Here is a 19,000-nt window from a genome sequence, read left to right as displayed (position 1 = left end):
CCTCTACCACCTCCTTGAGCAACCTCTTTCTCTATGATTTCAACCATCTAGAAGACATATCTACAACAAACATGCTGGATGCCTTTCCGACATCCCATCTTACAGCATCTCTCATTGATCAGTGTCTCTGGCCACCCCACAGCGACTCCACAGAATCGATCATGCGGCTCTCAACATCAGTCAGAGATACTCCTCCCCAACGCAGCAAGACCAACACAAGACGACAAATACCATGCTCCATTTCTTAAGAACCTCTCACAAGACACCCTTTGCGATGGTGTGACAGTCCTCATAGGTGCCTGGAACCCATTGCACACATCAAAAACCTCTTTGGGGAGGTCAGCATTACTTTCCAGACTCCAGCAGCTATACATACCTCTTGGAAACATTACATTTTAAACTTGAAACCCAAGCTATGCACTATCAGGCAACAAGAAGAAACATGGACTCACATACACATTAGGCTGACAATCTTAACATCTTAAAATTACCCAGCTCTTATCAAGACAATTCATTTATGAAGCAAAGGCTACATAAAATAAATGTGCCATCAGCAAGGCCTTCATGAGGACCAAAGGTTGAAGTTTTGTAAAGTAAACTATCTGACAATCTTGTTGGAGTACTTGGAGTGTGAAGGAGGCTGAAGGATGTCAATTTCTTCCTAAAACAGCAACATTTAAAAACATGTAAATTAACTGTACAATATTTCAACACAAATCAGCAATTAAGAAAGCACAAATGAAGCAAGTTTCTATTGTAATTCTGAAGTGTGATGGGAAAATATTTTAATAGGATCCAAGCAAATATATAGAATTTACTTGGCGAAGTGCAAATGATAAATATTTTCTCTTACCCAATTTTCACATTATTTGTGCATTATATAGCACCCCCACTCTGAAAATTGTTCCACCACCACTGGTAACTAGGAACCAGATGAACTCTAAAAATTAAATTTTTAGCAGCATTGCAGCATTTAGGTGTTGACTCACCCCACCTCTTTTCCTAAAGTCACAGATGACCCTCGGGTGAGTCTGCCAGAAAGAGAAGCATGATTTAACAGTGTGAGGAATGTGGTTATTCATCATATCCGATTGAGAGGGTAGAAAGAGTGCTAAGCAGTCAAACACATTAAGAACTCCCCTACAGATAAATAGTTCAGTCACAGGAATATCACTACTGCAGCTTGTAAGGGAATGCACTTAAACAAATTGAGTGAATCTCACTATAGCTAATTGAAAGTTATTGTGTTGGATGGTAGGGTAGTTACAGTGCACTACATTTTTGACTGATTTCATGAATAGGTGTTCTATGTTAAAACATGCCTAAATTGGGTTTTCAAAGAGTTGTCATAACCTCAAAATTACATATAAGCTTGCCAAATTGAATTGTAAAATACATTCCACAGGGAGCGTGTTAAAATAATCAGCTCAAGCAGAATTCTCAACCTTTGTATCGTATAGTGAACTATTTTAAAGTTTAATAAAATAATCAAATGCTTCAGACGAAGTTGATGGTGTTTATTAAGTTTCATGCAAGATACATAGTGGCAATTATGTCTTTGCCTGCCGTGCATATTAAGAGGTTTTTTATAAGGTTTAGGTAAATCAGAGGCAATAGTATGTCAATTAAAAGTTTGCCCAAGCAGTGTTTATAAACTGCTTTCCATTATAGGATAAGATATAGCTCGGACGTAATCAACTCCAAGTTGCTGTGAGGGTGTAGTCACAACTCCTGTTTTCTCCAAACAGTTCCATTAGGTAAAGTGATAATGCTTTTCGTGCCACTTTGGGCACTGTTGTCAGTGAAGTGTAGCACATATTTGGGACAAAAGTAAAGACGAAGCGTTGCATATTTACCACCCCTTTAGCATTTGTACTCATAGCCTATTACGATGTTGTCCCGATGCTCTTCCGACTAAATCGGTTTCAGAATCATTTGCAACCTACTCGGGTTCTGCGAGTACGACCAACCGATTACGATGCTTCCGAACATCGTTCGGTCAGACTCCCGTTTACTTCAATGGGAGCCTGTGTTCTGTTCGAGAACACAGGCTCCCATTGAAAAAAGGGATCGTTGGGGAAAGCCTTGCACCCTGTGACGGACAACCCATGGTGCATGCCACACTGTGCATGGTTGTAAAGAGGGGTCCCATGGGTATCCCCACGAACCCCAACCGGAGACCTCCGGGTGAAGGGGGACCTGCTACAGGACCCCAAAGTCAGATTCTGATAGCCATTTCGTGTTGGTTAGACCGATTCGGAATGGCTGTCAGAATCGGACATCGTAATCCGAATGCCGCTCTGAACAGTTTCGGACACCCCAAATGGTTTCCTTGCATCACAATCAGTCGTTCGGAAATGTAACAGATTCGGTCGAAAACATAGATTCTCCAATTCCGAGTGCCATTCGGAGCCTTTCCGAACAACATCGTAATCCGCCCCTTAGTACGAGAACCTGTTATTAAATCTCAGTTATCCAAAGCTCAGAGTTCTCCCATCTATAGCCACCATGAGCAAATGAATCAGCTCAGCTACATCTAAGGCTTATGTCTTGGGAATCAGGCATTTCTGGAAGGCTCCAGATACATTCCTCTTGTGGAAAGGCTTCTTCATGCTATCTTTGACAGAGATTTGTAGAGAAGATAATTGAGCATCGTGACCCACGTTCCGCTTGTGGTTCAAAATGAGAGATCCACAAGTAGTGGGCTGTTGAAATATGTACTCTTCCACGACCAATTAATTGAACATTGGTTTACAGTGAACACATCTCAGGCAATCTGGAAATTTCATATTCTGGTTTTATTTTGAAGCATATGTTAAAGTGAGTTTGGGTGCATTTTATTAGAACTGTCTGGCTAAATTACTACATTTGTAGTTTGCACACTACCAGAAGATGTCTCTAGTTGAGGACTGGGATGAAGAAAATTATGAAGAGGTAATACCCCTGGTAACACTAATTTCATTATTCAGATTCAGTCTTCCTCAGTTTCAGTTCTTAGGATCTGCTACAATCTGGTTTCACTTATGACAATTTTTGGAAGATCTAATATTCAAAACCAGAGGCAAGTGGAGGATGTAACCTACTTCCACTCATCTCAGAGTGAGAGGGATTTAAGTATGGCAGAAGGGCTGGATGAGTTTTGTCGTGATAGAGTGCCATACTTGTGGGTAGTTTACCTTAATTTGCAAGGTCTGTAACTTAAAAGCACTGCGTTTGATTCTTGAAGCAGGTAGATGTTTACATGCTGGAAAATGTTATTACCACTTCAGGAAGAATTTTTTTTATTCTCAGCATTTTCAGAATTGTGTCATTGTTTATTGATGGGCAGTAAAAGGACATCTGCCAACACCCAGTGGATGTCCAGATGGTCAGCTAAGTATTTCTCCATCGCATTTAGAGGAAGGGAACAAAATTATCCTGATGGTGAACGTCACCAACTCCACCATGTGGAACATACTCTTTGTTGTCCTTCCGAAGTCTGTATAGCACTGTACAAGTTTTTTTTTTATCTGGGACCATCATGTTAGCCCTTGTGTTCACGGAGATAAAAGCATTAGTTAGGTTATTCCTGGAAATGGGCACCATATGCATGGTCCTCCATGAACTGGAACCCAAGCAATACACGGCCGATGGAATTAGTGATTTGAGCCCAGATCTCTGTGCTGGGGTGAATGTTTGACATTGTTCATCATTCCGTCCAACAATTGCTCTTTTTGCATCTGTCGCCCTAAGTGGGACGGGTATGCCCAGACGTGGGTCTCGTGCTTGCCATGCCACTGCTGTCAAGTTATTCTGACTGATGCGGGTGGATACCCTGAAACCGGTCCTAGGATGTTTGTTTCCGGGGAGGACCTGGCCTGGTAGTTCAGGGTAGAATGTTCCCATGGTGAGCAGGGTCAAGACTAATTTGCATATGGCTGGGTCCAAACTGGAATAGTGTGGTGAGCAAAAAACAATGGATTTAGTCCCAGATCTCTGTACTGGGGGTAAATGTTTGGCATTGTTTGGCATTCCATCCAGCAGTTGTCCTTTTTGCATTTGTCACCCTAAGCGGGATGAGTATGCCCAGATGTGGGTCCTGTGCTCGCCATGCCACTGGAGTCAAGCTATCCTCGCTGATGAAGGGTGATATCTTGAAACCAGTCCAAGGATGCTTGTTTCTGGTCTGGGGAGGACCTGGCCTGTCAGTTCAGGCTGGACTGTTCCCATGGAGAGCAGAGACAAGATTGATTTGCATATGGATGGGTCCGATCTGGAAAGGGGTGGTGAGCGAAAAACTATGGATTTAGGCCCAGATCTCTGTACTGGGGGTAAATGTTTGGCATTGTCTAGTACTTTGTGTGTCTCCACCCTGGCAAAGCAAGGTTCATGGAGAACTACACAAACTGCTTTAACTGCCCAGAAACTGGGAAGTTTGTTTAGCTCATTTTGTTCTGCATAAACCTAGTTTAGGCAAGGAAAATCACACAAACTGTCCTAACCTGAGATTTCTGGGATTGCTATCTTACTTTTCTTGAGTTTTGGGCAAAAGTGAATTTTGTAGAATTTCATCAGAATTTGCTTCTGCCTACCACAGATTTAAAAGAAATACCATTGCCCTAGGTGTGAGAACCTTCTCTATGATCTTTACAATCTAACCCATAAGTAGGTCACAACAGGGGTTTTGTTTGAAGCAGCACTTTTCTGTGCGCCACACCTGATCTGCAACACCTTAATCTCAGTTTATTAGTGAAGTAAAAATTAACCTCTGGGATAGATCTCATCGGCTGGTCAGAAAACCGTATCCAGAGGCATGTAATGTGACTTTTGTTGCTTTACCTACCTACCCATCCTGCACACAAGAGTGCAAAGCACTGAAAGTGTACTACTACAATACTCAGTATTACATCTTTAATTACCAGAATATCAATTCCAAAATAATGACTCTCTCTATTTAGTTGTGGTAAATCTTTGTAGATATGTATAGGTTTCTTACTCTTAACTCCATATTTACTTACCTTTATAATATATATAGACATTTATTTCTAACAAAGTATAAAAATGTTTGCCCGAATATGCAAAACGACTCATTCTTACAATAGTGGGAACACATCTTCCTATGTTCACCCACTGGTGCGCATATATATTACAATTATTCAGCTAAGCGCACACAAAGGCAATCAAAAACTGGCTTTAAGACAAACTGAGTAGAATTTTTCTAACAAGCTTACGAACAACCAAAGTTTATCAAAGCCCAGAATTCTAAGAAACACTTCTCAGGCCGGAACTTAATTTAGATTTCTTTAGCCAATCTATTCAAAAGGATCCAACGAGGGCTTACCAAAGTGTCTGACCAACAAATAAATTATGACATCCTTTACTAATCTCATTAATATTTCTGTACTGAAGTTACATTTCATCCCTGATCTTCAGTATATTCAATTATTAAAAAATGAGAAAAAGGTGATATAGAGACACTAAAATTGATCCAAGTTACTTGTAACTAGCCTTGGCTATATTTAGCTCCACATTTTGTTGCAATCTGTACAATTAGTAAAGTAGAACAGCCGTTGGCAAAGGAGTCAGAGTCACATCCCAAAGGAGAAAGTGTAGTTTGGGACTCAAACAGCACTTGACTGATGAAGCCCAATGAAACTGAACTTTGTCTAGGCTTGCTTCTGACGGTGTACAAAGGAGAAGAGGTCTTCTGCATTACACATAGAATCACTTTCAGAATAAAGGAGGATTTTCATATGATTGATGCCTGTCTATAAACAGCAAAGATAAGCAAAAATGGATAGCATGGAATGCGCCCAGGATAATTACCATATGGATACGAACATTTGTACGCATCACTTTTGTGCTGCATAACAATAAAGATGACAGATCACATATTAATGACGATGATGATAAGCAACATTCAAAAACATAGCTATATAATAACACTGTTAATAAATCCATTGCAATTTTTAGGTAAACCCTTTTCATTAAATTCCAGTCCCTTTTTCACATGTTGATAAACAGCAATTGGGATTAAATGAAGGATTGTAGTGTGAAACAAAGTCCCAGGGTGGCCTTAGTTCTTACAGTATGAAGGTTTTTAGAAAGAGTTGGAAACATCTCAAACTTGTTATACCATGTGGTCTCCATTCGAGACCATTACAACATTTTCCTTTTTAAAAAATATATATATATATTTTCCCAGTTTCCTCAGGAATTTCCAAGCAGGTGCCCAGGAAATGAAGTTGAGACATCTCGGATGGCAGTTAGCGTTCTGCTTTAGACAGATGTGATTCCTCACATAGCTCGACTGACTCCACTGAGATCACCTAATCTTTCAACATGAAGTTTTGGTAAGAGTGAGCAAGAGTTCTTACAGAAGAGGTACTTTTTTGTGCTATGCTTCTTTCACTGTTCAGTTTCTTCTGCCCATCTGTTCTGTGTTCTGCAAGTCAATAGTTGTGCTTCTAGTTGATTAGTGACAGTGCACAGGCAGTTGCAGTCCCCACATAATTTTTCTTTTGTTCTACCTCATTAGCACTTGTTATGCAAACAGGAAATAAAAAAGTAAAGTGCAAGAACACAACAAGTTCAGCTTTTCTATGGTTCAGCAGTTGGGGTATCCCATTCTGTACAAGCAGACAGTTTGAAAGAGCTGACATTTGCAGATGGCACATGGGGTGCAGCAAGGTGGGGATGGTGGCTTGCAGCTTGAATAAAGTGGAATGCAGTTAGCTGGTGGTGGGGGTCTTGGAGGTTTCACAGGTAAAACTTTTTTCTGTAGGAAAAAAAACAGAAGTTAACCCAAAAATATTAGCAAAACAGGGTGAGGATGATGTGAACTTGCCAGTCATAACCAGGATATTGTGCATACAAAATACCTCTATGAAGTATGTCATGGTCAAATGAGAGAAGACCACTACATCCACAACAATTAAGACAATTATTTTGGGGATCTATTTCCACTCAGGTATCTCTCATTCATATTTCAAACACGTTCAGTGGTTATGGGTGTCAATAGTCAACTCTTCGTGCTCTGTAAAATTCGACATCACTTCCAAGCTCCTCACCTGATTGAACTGATAAGATGCCTTGCCATGAGGCAGATAGACTGTTGCAGAAAGGATGATTAACAATTCTGCCTGACAACTATCATATGGAATTATGACTAATGGTTCCTGGGAATCACTGCTGAAAAGTTGTCTATAGTCTCATAGCCAGGGGCGGCTCCTTTTGTGGGTGGAGGAGCGTCGACCCACTGCTTTCTCGCACTGCGAGAAAGCAGAAGGGTTTGGTGGGGGCAGGCAGGTGGGTGGTCCTGCAACAGAGCAGGGGAGGAGTGGCTAGCCCAATATTGTGTGCCCTGACTGTTTGGTCAGCCCTCTGAGAGAGCCTACATGGAGAAAATGGCCTCCCCATAGGCGCCTGACTGGGCACCGTCCCCACCAATCACAATGCTGCCATTGCAGCATTGTGATTGGCTTAGGTGAGGGAGGGAGGCTGCCTGCTTCCTACAAGGATCAGAGAAGCAGAGACCACGCGGGACCGGATCAGGCCGGTTAAGGTAAGTTATTTTTTTTATATAATTAAAATTAAACCTCCCCCCACACAAGACCCTCCTGCAGGACCCCCCCACCCATGAGTCATGCCAGCCACGACTGCTCTTGCCTTTTTATTACCAACAAAACTGCATATTACTAACTTAATCGTAAATGACGTTAAAATTCTAGCATATAGACAAGGTTTCGGTTTTGTGATCCCTGGCAAACCAGACTTTTTCTAGAAAAAATTTACCAATTATTTGGTAGTTTAGGTTACGACATACTTTTTCAAACAAATCAGGAAAGAGAGTAACTGACACAACTGATCTCCATTATCCCACTGCTTTCTACCCGACCATCACATGATGACAGCTGAGATTCAGCTAGATGATTTAGAAAAACAGAATCTCTGTATACCATAAAACATAACCTGGGCAGAGAGATTAGCTCTCTATAATTTGAAACACAACCATATGATCACGATTAAACCAGAAGACAAAGGTGAAACTATGGTGATAAAAACACATTTCAATATGACCATGAAATTTCCAGGCAACTGTCTAACATTGATCATTAAATGAAGCTTCTCAGAAGTTACAATTGAAAATCGGAGCAGTAACAGACCTGGCTTTTCAGCATAAAATTATTAGTTCTGAGGAATATAAATTCCTGAATAAACCATACCAGAGAACATTGGTGATCTCTACCACGCCTAAGGTTCAATTCACCAGAACAATCAATTGATTCTGTTTGTAGTTCTATCTTAAAATTTTGATGTCAATATATGGACCATCTCATTAGGTCATTACTATCATTGATTCCATCATTTGTACTAAATAGCATGTGCTTTATTTACTCTATGGAGAGCTCAGTTTTCAATAGCAAACAAGTCTATCTGTTGACATTGGATATAAAGTCGCTTTACTCAAACATCCCCCAAACATAATCACTGGAAGTTACTAAACAAACTTTTTGGTCCAGTGCTGCTGATGTACAGGGTTCAATAAATGTCATGATGAAATTAGCAGAGAATGTATTGAGATAAATTATTTCATCTTTAAGACTGAGTTTTATTTATATTGCAAAAGAGTTGCAATAGGGGCTTGTTTTGCTTCTTATAGAGTAAACAATTTGGATGATTTTGAAAAAAGGGAGGGTTTACCCCAGTCAGTCCATATCACCATAACATCTGTGCAAAACACTGATATATTGATGACATTTTTGTGATTTGGCAAGCCACAACCGAGACCCTTGCTGAACTAATAAAGTGGCTAAATGTCCAGAGTTCTGACCTTAAATTTACCTCCCATTTTAGTAAAACTGAAGGCTGTTATTTGGATTGTAAGAAAGTTAAGTATTAATTAGAGCAGATGGGATTCCGCCATAAGGCATAAAGCTACCAATTTGTTAAGGTAGAACACAATTTCAATAAAATTAATTTGGGCTCAATACCCTGGTAGCTATGGCACAGGGCAGACAGGCTTAACAGGAAAATGAAGTATTTAGCAGTAACAAATAAAAGGTCAGAACCCAATACAATAAAAATCCTACAACCAATTTAGAAAAATATAGAAACATGTAATCATTTAAATTACACCTAAATGACAAAACTATAATGAAGGTTACCGAAGATATGAATTTTTAAAGATTTAAGCCAAGAAAAAGAAAAGAACCAATCACTTTTACAGCCACTGATGTTTTTGCACTAGGAGGTACATTTCCTGCCTTTGCCCGGTAAAGATTTTTCTTCCTTTGGATCAGTCACTTCAAAATAGGACATCTTCCATGAAGTTCTGCTGACGCTCCAGAAGGCTTGGAAATCCTAACATTTTCTAAGACCCACATTTTCAGAGTTTCAGTTGCTAATGGTCAGCTGGGCACTTCAGGCAAAAGGCCTCTTGCAGCTTGTTATGTCCCTGTAACCATAAACATGGTTAGTAAAAACTTCACTTTTAGTCCTGGGTATAAGAGAGATAAGGCCCAGTCCTTCAGGTCTTCACAAAGGTCTCAAACAACATGCCCAGTCTGCTTCTGTCCTTCTGCTGGTCCAGGAGTGTTCTGATGAGCTGTGAATGAGGTGCCAGCTTTGTGTGTTTTATTCACCAGTGAGTTGGGCTAACTCCTGGACACTCCCTAACCAATGAGAAAACAAGTTCCCAGGGGAAAACCTTCCCCCTTTTGCATTACATCCTATTTGCCTTACTGCAAACTATTCCACAGAGCATGATAGTGGGGCAAGTCCAGCATGATTGAATCTTGAAGGAGGCTTATGTGCCAGCCAAGGGTGTGTTTGGAGAACTGGGCAATCCCCACCACCTCAGCAACACTAAACTGGTTCTGGGACCAGCTATCCTACTGACTGGGTAAGTACCCAATTGGCTACAGAAGGCCTATGAAACAAAATGCGTGTCATCCCCAGGGCTCCTTTTTACGCTGAACCATGAACGGGCAGAACTCACCCCTGTCCTTCTCACGTTATTGAAATTCTAATACCCTGCCCACCTTCCATTCATAAGCTTAAAACTGTTGCATACCTCACACTCAGGTCTTTCTGTAAAAAGGCCTAAGTCATTGCTTCTGCTATGTAAGCAGTTTTCACACCTCATTAACGGGAAGCGCTGGCAGGGCAATATGCCAGCGGACTAATGTAAAATAGCCCATGGGAGACTCAGCCAGGTAAAGTGTAACTTTTTAATAATTATATTTTCTAAAATTAACAAAAATCTGACTTTACCAATAAATTGGATTTTCAAGAAATATTAAAAAGATTGGTTTAATCTCCTATTTAGTTTATCCTAATCCAAAATTAGCAGATTTATGACTTTATTCTGAACTTTGGTTTATTCTCATTGGACAGCTACAGCCCATTACAATGAAAGTAGTCACTGTAGGCACATATCAACATTAAATGCTTGTATGTACCACTTTTAAGTACCCTGAAACCTGTCCCAGGATGCTTGTTTCCGTTCCAAGGAGGACCTGGCTTGGCAGTTCGGGCTGGACTGTTTCCACAAGGAACAGGGTCAAGACTGATTTGCATATGGCTGAGTCCAAACTGGGGTGGTGTGGTGAGCTAAAGAATGATGAATTAAACCCAGATCCTTCTGACTGGAGGTGAATGTTTGCATTGTCCAGCATTCCGTCCATGAATTGTTTCTTTTGCATACGTCGCCCTAAGTGGGAAGGGTATGCCCAGACGTGGGTCCCGTGCTCACTACACCACTGGATTCAAGGTAGCCTGGCTGGGGAAGAGTGATGCCCTAAAACCGGTCCCAGGATGCTTGTTCCCATTCCAGGAAGGGCCTGGCTTGGCAGTTCGGGCTGGACTGGGGTGGTGTGATGAGAAAAAGAATGATGGATTAAACCCAGATCCATGTGACTGGGGTTGAATGTTTGCATTGTCCAGCATTCCGTCCATCAATTGTTTCTTTTGCATATGTCATCCTAAGTGGAAAGGGGGGGCGTGGCTAAGATGGCGGCGGAGTGAGATGCGTTTCTCTGTCTCTCCGGTGCCGCCAGAACATCACTTTCACTATCAGGCCCCCTGATGCCCACCCGAACCTACCGCGGTGCCCTACTGTGAGTTTCACTTACCTGCTGTCTTCAGCGGTCCTCTTTTTGGGGAGCGGCGATGATCCGTAAGCTTTGTGAATACGCCTGGCCCCGGCCTTGCTGCGGCCCGGCGGCCCTGTTGCTTTGTATTGACGGCCACGATCAGCAGCGTGGAGTGCCGGTGGGTGTGCCGGTGGTGCCCTGAGGTGGTCTGGTGACAGGGGCGGCGCTGACTGGGGCTCACCCTGTGGCTGGGCTGGAACTGTTGCGGAGAAGGTGGTGCGGCCTGCTGCATGGCCGCCATTTGCATTCCTGATGGACCCGGCCCAGCGTCTTCCGGCCCTGCGGCCCTGTAGTAGAGCTTCGCGGCCTTAGCGGAACCTGGTACCCTCAAGGTGCCCGCTGTCCTGGGGCAATGTGGCGCTTCATGAGTGTGGCGGGGCCATCCGGTCCCGGCCTTGCTGCGACCCGGCGGCCCTACTGATTGCAGATTGCGGCCACGTGGGGCGGCGTGGAAAGGCGCTGGAGACGGAGGTGCCCGTAGTCGAGCTGGGGACAACGGCAGCGCTGGCTGGGGCTCACCCTTGGATGCCCTGGAATCAACACTGAGAGAGTGGTGCGGCCTGCTCTTTGGCCGCTATTTGCCTGACTGGAAGACCTAGCTCGGTGGCTCCCGGCCCTGCGGCCCCTGGGCGGGGACCTGTGCCCTTTCTGACTCCAACGGATGGCGGACTGGCAGTGAGTGCTGTGGTGGAGGGGAGTGCTTGCTGCTGACGGGTATTGCTCGGTCTGCACCTCGGCAGACGGTGGGATGCAAGCTTCTGGGGCGCTCGTGAGTCCTTGCTGTGGAGCCCCGTAGCCTGCCATCAAGTAGGCTGATCTGCGCTCCCCATTGACCACGGATGACACGGCGGGGGTGCGCGCTGTGGTTGTGTGCCCCCCCCATCTCTACCTAGTCATTACCGGGCCTGACTGCTCACTGTGGGCCTGGGAGGCTGACGAGTTTGGCCCCGGGGGGCGGCTCTCAGCTCACGAATCAGCGGGCGGTGCCTCCTTGCCTGGGCCGTGCTGTGGTGGGCAGGTGGCAAGGTCTCTTGGGCCTGCGGTGCGGGGGCATACTGCTCCTACTGCGGAGGCGTTGTGCTCTGTTCTGCAGCTGTGGGAGGACGGACGGCTGGCCATGTGAGGGAGGTGCTCAGACCGTGTATCGGCGGTTGGCGTGGCTTGGCGCTGGTGGCCCGGCTGTGTGCTGAGGGCAGGCTTCGAGGGTGTCGTAGAGCTGTCCCCGGCCTACCGGCTTCGTTGGCCCTGCTAGTCTGATCACTCTGTAGGAGACTCGCATTGCTGCCATGTCATCCACCAAAAATAGGAGGGACAAAACCCTAAAAGATGCTATGCAGAAGTCCACAGGCCCATCCTCTTCCCAGTCGGCTCCACACTCACCGCTGCCTGAGGATAGTGACCAACCGGCCACTAAGGCATTTATGCTCGACTTATTCTCCGCCATTAATGAGGATATCTTGGAACTTCGCTCTCAGCTCTCCTCTGACCTTCGTGAAGTGCGGCACGACGTGGACGACCTTGGGGAGCACGTTCCTACAGTGGAAGAGCACGATTTGGGGCATGAGGATGATCTACACCAGCTGCAACAGGATGTCATCAGTCTCACGGAGCAAAACCTTGATCTGCAGGCCCACGTCGAGGACCTCGATGGAATAACATCAGAATCCGCGCAGTGCCATGGAAAGGAGAAGGGGACGATCTCCGGGACTATGTTCTACAACTCTTCCAGCAGATTTTGGGCGAGGAGGCAGAGCGGGAAATTCAGATGGACCGCGTGCACCATGTTGGCTTGCCGAGGGGTGCGAAGGTTCCCCCACCGGACATACTGGTGTGTGTGCACGATTTCCAACTCAAGGAGCAAATCCTTCGGAAGGCCTGTGATCTCAACCCGGTGCAGTTTCAGGGTCACCAGCCGACCCTCTATCAGGACTTAGCTGCTTCCACCCTGGTGAAACACAGGGAGTTTAAGCCCATCACTCATCATCTTCGTGAGAATAACATCCAATATTCGTGGGGTCATCCATTCCGGCTTATCTTTATACATCAGGGCAAACTCCTCCAGCTTCGTTCTCTGGCTACCGCTTATGAAGTCCTGGGGCTGGAGCAGCCCTCTTCCCCGCCTGGGGTAGCTGGCGCTCCCTCTCGATGACGCAGATGCTTGGATGGCTGGCAGCGCGTTGGGCGATCCCCTCAGTCCTCGAGACCCAGTCTTATGGAAAGGGAGGCGGCTGTCATGTCTGTGGCACAGGTGACGGACAAAAACGGCGTTCCAATGAGCCTTGTCTGGTGGGCATCAGATGGGCACTTTCACGGCGCCGGATGGGAGAGGACCTTGGTTGCATGTGCTTATCATCAACTACCCTTTGGGAGTTGGATGTATATTGCCTTCAGAGACGAGGTGTCATTTTCCGTGGTGCCATGTTCCCCACATCGTTTGATTTACGTGACAGACTGTTGTCCTTTCTCAGGACTCTGGTATCCTGTGTTTTGCATTGTCTTTTCCGTGTTTGTTGTGTTTTTTGGGCTCGGAGGAGTGGGTTGGGGATGGGGGGGCGGGGTTGTTTTTTGGGAATGTGTTGCGGCTCCGCATCAGTTCTCTCTTGGGTTTGGGAGATGTATGTCCTAGAATTGCAGCCCTGCGGTCCACCTCATCACTCTGGTGTTCTGCGCTTAGGCCCTGGTTTTTCCCCCTCTGACCTCTATGGGTAGGAGTCTAAAGGTGGTGAGCCTGAATGTTAGGGGCCTCAATAGTCCTGTTAAGCGCTCCGCTATCCTGTCCCTCTTGGAGGGAGTAGGGAGCGACGTGTGTCTGCTACAGGAGACTCATCTCCTCTCTAAGGACACTAAGCGGATGAGAGACAAGCGCTTCCCTCTATAGGTGTGGTCTTCAGGCGTGGCTAAAAAGCACGGGGTCGCAATCCTTTTTAGTGCGCGCGCTCAGTGTAAAGTTCTCTCCCAGGTTGCTGAGATCAAGGGTAGACTCCTTGCACTTCGTGTGCAATGGGGGGATACGTATTTCACTATAGGATCGTTGTATGCCCCGAATGAACACCAGGAACCCTTCCTGAGAACGGCCTTCTCTGAGGTTCTGGCTTCGCAAGACACCCTGATCCTGTTTTTTAAAACCTTTTGCGTTGACTGGCTCCACTTCTAACGCATCTTTTCAACTCTTTTCTGGATATTTGGGAGGTCACTCCCTCTATGTCGTAAGCCACGATTACAGTCATCCTTAAGCCTGGGAAGGATCCGAGGGAGTGTGGCTCGTATCGGCCAATTTCCCTCTTAAATATAGACACAAAGTTATTTGCGAGTATTCTGGTGGCACGTCTCAGCCCTCTGATGGATGGCATCATAGACCCGATCAATCCGTCTTTATTCCTACGCGTCAGGGTGGGAACAACACCAAGCGTATTCTCCATCTCATTGACCTGGTTCATCAATCTCCGGCTCAAGCTTGTCTACTTTCCATCGACGCTGAGAAGGCCTTTGATCGAGTAGACTGGGATTATCTGTTTGCTGTCCTGCGCACTTTTGGTTTCGGTGAGAACTTTATCCGCTGGGTACAGTGTCTCTATGCAGTCCCTAGGGCATCGGTGAGAGTGAATCGGTGTCGGTCTTCCCTCTTCCCCATCTCCAGGGGGACGAGGCAGGAGTGCCCCTGTCTCCGCTATTATTCGCGCTCTATATGGAGCCCTTTGCCCAGCGTATACGCTCGAATCTGGATGTGGAGGGCATCAAGTTTGGCGCCGATGTCCATAAAATTAGTCTCTATGCGGACGATGTTATACTCTCCCTTACTCACCCGCGCACCACCCTGCGGTATTTGGCGAGGGAGCTTAACGATTTTGGGTTAGCAGCGGGGTTCAAAGTTAATTTTTCGAAATCGCAGGTGCTTAATCTGTCTATCCCGGAGGATGAGGTTAGAGACTTGCAGTGTGACTTTGCCTTCCAGTGGGTGCATTCTGACATTCCATACCTGGGTATCCGTTATAGTTAGTTCAGATAACTATAACTCGCACGCCCGCAATCCACTGCTCATGATGTCACATATTACATCACTCATGACATGGTCAGTGGCATCACTCATGACATCACTGATGACATCATCCTTGTGATAGAGTGGCGGTCGCGCGAGTTATAGTTATTGGAACTAACTATAACGGGGGAATTTCAATGGTTTTTTACGAGTGAAATGTCCAGCTAACTATAACATGTGTGAAACCAATGGTTTTTTAAGTGAATTTGCAAGGTTTTTTAAATGCTAATTCCTAACTATAACATGTGTGAAACCTATGGTTTTTTCAGTGAATTTGCAAGGTTTTTAAAATGCTAATTCCTAAGTGTGAAACCTATATCTTCCATAAACTTATAAACAGTTTTACATTTTTTTTTTAAGTTATTCACCATGCGCGCACCGTCTCCATGTGCGCATGCGTGCGTGCTCTGTGTGCGCATGCGTACGTGCTCCGTGTGCGCATGCGTGCGTGCTCCGTGTGCGCATGCGTGCGTGCTCCGTGCGTACTCCGTGCGTGCTCCGTGCGTGCGTTCTCCATACGCGCATGCGCGTGTGCTCCAATGCGCGCACGGTGCACGCACGGCATGTCATGTGATTACGAAACAACACTTTTCATTGGTTCAAAGTAGTTTCAGTTCCAGAATCTTCCAACACCACACCCACTCCCCTCATTAATACTTCTTATTTCCTGGGAGAAGGAGCTGAACTGCTTTTCCTGCACCTGAAAATGGCAGAACAGGATACTTCTTCAGGGAGTGAGGAGGAGACCTTTGTGCCCCCAAGGCAGAGGAAACAAAGGGACTCATTTATTTGGCAATTTTTTACTTTTCCAGAGGGTCAGAAGAAGGTGAATGCTCCTAAAGTCACCTGCACTGTTTGTGGAGTGGTCTTATCTAGAGGAGACCCTAAAAAAAAATACTCCTTTAGTATTTACTCCATGATAAGGCACTTTAAAGCAATGCATCCTGTGGCTTATGCTCGGGCTGCAAGAGACAACCCTCCAGCAGCTCAGCCGAGCACATCATCTGCAGCCGCAGCTCAGCCGAGCACATCATCTGCAGCCGCAGCTTCACCTGCTTCTAGACCTCTGGATATGCACCCTCTGTTCCAGAAGGTGCATATACAGTGCAATGTGTGCAATGCTGTTCTCTGTTATGGTGAGAGCAGCATTAACCTAATAGAGAACAAGATACAGCAGCACACATGCTCCATCCCCTAATTTTTTTCCTATTTTTTTTATTTGTTCCTGGTGAACAGTTTTTCATTTATTATTTTTTTTGCTGCATTTTTGGTTTTTTTGCTGCATTTTTTTTTTTTTGCTGCTCGACAAAAAACAACAGTTCTTTTCAGAACTCACTTCACTTCTCCAAGAAGAGCTATATTCCTAATATACTGTGTTGTAATTTTTTTAATAATTTTTTTGCCACCGTGCGTGCACCATGCGTGCACGGTGATCGCACCCCGCGATTTAAAAAAAAATAAATGTTTTTTTCACCCTTCGGGGTCCTTCAGGGACCCCCTGACAAAGGCTAGGGGGTCAGGAACTCGCTACCCTGCCCCCTGCCTGACCTGAGAACTACCTCTTTGCCAAATTTCAAGTAATTCTGTTCAGCCGTTCGGGCTGTACCTTCGACTAAAGGTCCTATGGGAAAATGCATGGGGAAAACGCGTTTTGGGACCCCCTTTTTTCTCGGCCCCCGCTTGACGAATCACCCCGAGACTTTCAGGGTAGGAGCGGAGCGCCCTATTAGTTTTGAAAATTTTGCGAGGATTCGTCAACCGGCGCCAAAGTTATTCAAAATAGAATTTTTAGATTTCCTATGGAAACTCGGTCCTAACTATAACTATCTACTGGCGACCGCCAGTAGATAATATATATATATATATATATATTCACTGAAAAAACCATAGGTTTCAGGGGTGTTATAGTTAGCTGGACATTTCACTCGTAAAAAAACATAGAAATTCCCCCGTTATAGTTAGTTCTGCTAACTGTAACTCGCGCCCCCGCAATGCACTGCTGATGATGTCACATATTACATAATTCATGACATGGTCAGTGACATCACTGATGACATCACTGATGCCATCTCAAATGACATCACTGATGATATCATCCAGTGAATGTGTGTTTCTATAAAATGGATGATTAAGTAGGTGCGTGACTGACTGTACAAGTGAGTGATTAATTGTGTCTTGCTTAATGCATGTGTTAGCGACTGATACAGACATTCACACAGTTTAGGTTGTCATTTGGTGTGTAAGCAGTTCCATGGTTTGCTTAGCAACTAAATGAGGATCTATATGAGCTATTGATTGCTTGTCTGAGTACCTGTATGGGTGCCTGAGTGTCTGTGTGGGCGGGTGGGGGGTGTGACTGTGTGCATAGATGTGTGAGTCGATAATTCACTGAGTTTATGTGTTCAAATCTGTATCTGTGAAGTTCTGTATGGCTGGGTGAGTATGTGTATGAGTGTCTCGGTAAGTGAATGGATGCCTCAGTGGTACATGTGTGAGTAACTCCATATGTGAAAGGCAGTATAAATGAGTGTTGGACTGTATAAATGACTATATGTGAGAATGAGTGATTGTGAGAGTGCCTGTATGGATCAGTGTGTCCTTGTATTAGTTATTGTATTAGAGTTTAAGTATGTGTTAGTATATGTTTAAATATGTGACATGGTATGTGTATAACTGTACAGGTGAGTAAATGAAAGTGTGATTGATTATTTCCATTACTGACTAGGTGTGTGAATAACTCTATGAATAAGAGGCGGTGTGTGAGTGTCTGTATAGATATGTGACTGAATATGATAAAACTGAATTGATGGCTGACTGTATGTATGAGTGAGTGTATGGGTGAATGGATGTGTGTGTAGACCTACAAATTAGTGAGTGGATAGGTACTAACTGTTATTGGTGTGTTTACGGTTTCGAAATTTATAGTCTGTATTTTAGACTAGGTGTATCAAGTGTTATATTAGGGTCTGATGAGGTGCATCAGATTTTGACGTGGATGATGTCATCAGTGATGTCATCAGTGATGTCATTTGAGATGTCATCAGTGATGTCTTCAGTGATGTCACTGACCATGTCATGAATTATGTAATATGTGACGTCATCAGCAGTGCATTGCGGGGGTGCGAGTTATAGTTAGCTCAACTAACTATAAGAGTGAAACGTCCAACTAACTATAAAATCCCTGAAACCTATAGTTTTTTCTGAGAATTTCAAAGGTTTTTTAAATGCTAATTTCTAACTATGACGTGCCTGAAACCTATGTTTTTTTCAGTGAATTTCAAAGGTTTTTTAACTGCTAATTTCTAACTATAACGTGCCTGAAACCTAGGGTTTTTTCAGTGAATTTCTAAGGTTTTTTAAATGCTAATTTCAAACTATAACGTGTCTGAAACCTATGTTTTTTTCAGTGAATTTCAAAGTTTTTTTAAATGCTAATTTCTAATTGTAATGTTCAATAAACCTATCTTTTTTTCTGTGTTTTTTAATTATCATCCCATTCTCAACTTGGTGATAACTGCAAATCTCACCACTCTTCTATCGATACCTTACGCCAACAAAATCGCCACAAACGAGAGCCACAACTAACGCTAATGAAATGCAAAGTAGGCGTTCCCGTGCAAAAAAAACATGAAAACGCCACTTCCCCATATTTTCAACAACCAGCCAAATCTGCAATGCGATCCAAAAAGCTGAGTTAGCAGCAACTAATGAACATCAACCTTTAACTGGTGTAAGGAGGTCGTTTATCTATTCCGTGATTTGGACCCAACTCACAGCCACATCTAAAGACCAACAAGTGATAGAGCTACTGATCATGCAGCTTCAACAC

General features: G+C 44.4%; 1 protein-coding gene across 8 annotated transcripts in view; it reads right to left on the bottom strand.

Annotated features, from left to right (window-relative positions):
* Positions 1–282: 282 nt before the first annotated feature.
* Positions 283–19,000, bottom strand: part of ASIP (agouti signaling protein) — a 1,080,532-nt gene continuing 1,061,814 nt past the window's right edge. For all 8 annotated transcript variants that reach the window (XM_085619088.1, XM_085619089.1, XM_085619084.1 and 5 more), the window contains one exon: positions 283–6,757. In XM_085619088.1, coding sequence (XP_085475214.1) covers positions 6,587–6,757 — 171 coding nt within the window. In that variant the 3' untranslated portion in view covers positions 283–6,586. The remainder of the gene's footprint in view (positions 6,758–19,000) is intronic.

This window comes from Triturus cristatus, chromosome 7 (assembly GCF_964204655.1).
Source record: "Triturus cristatus chromosome 7, aTriCri1.1, whole genome shotgun sequence".
NCBI classification, from domain to species: Eukaryota; Metazoa; Chordata; class Amphibia; order Caudata; family Salamandridae; genus Triturus; species Triturus cristatus.
Note: the sequence above shows the minus strand (reverse complement) of the source record. Positions and strands in the feature narration are given on the sequence as shown.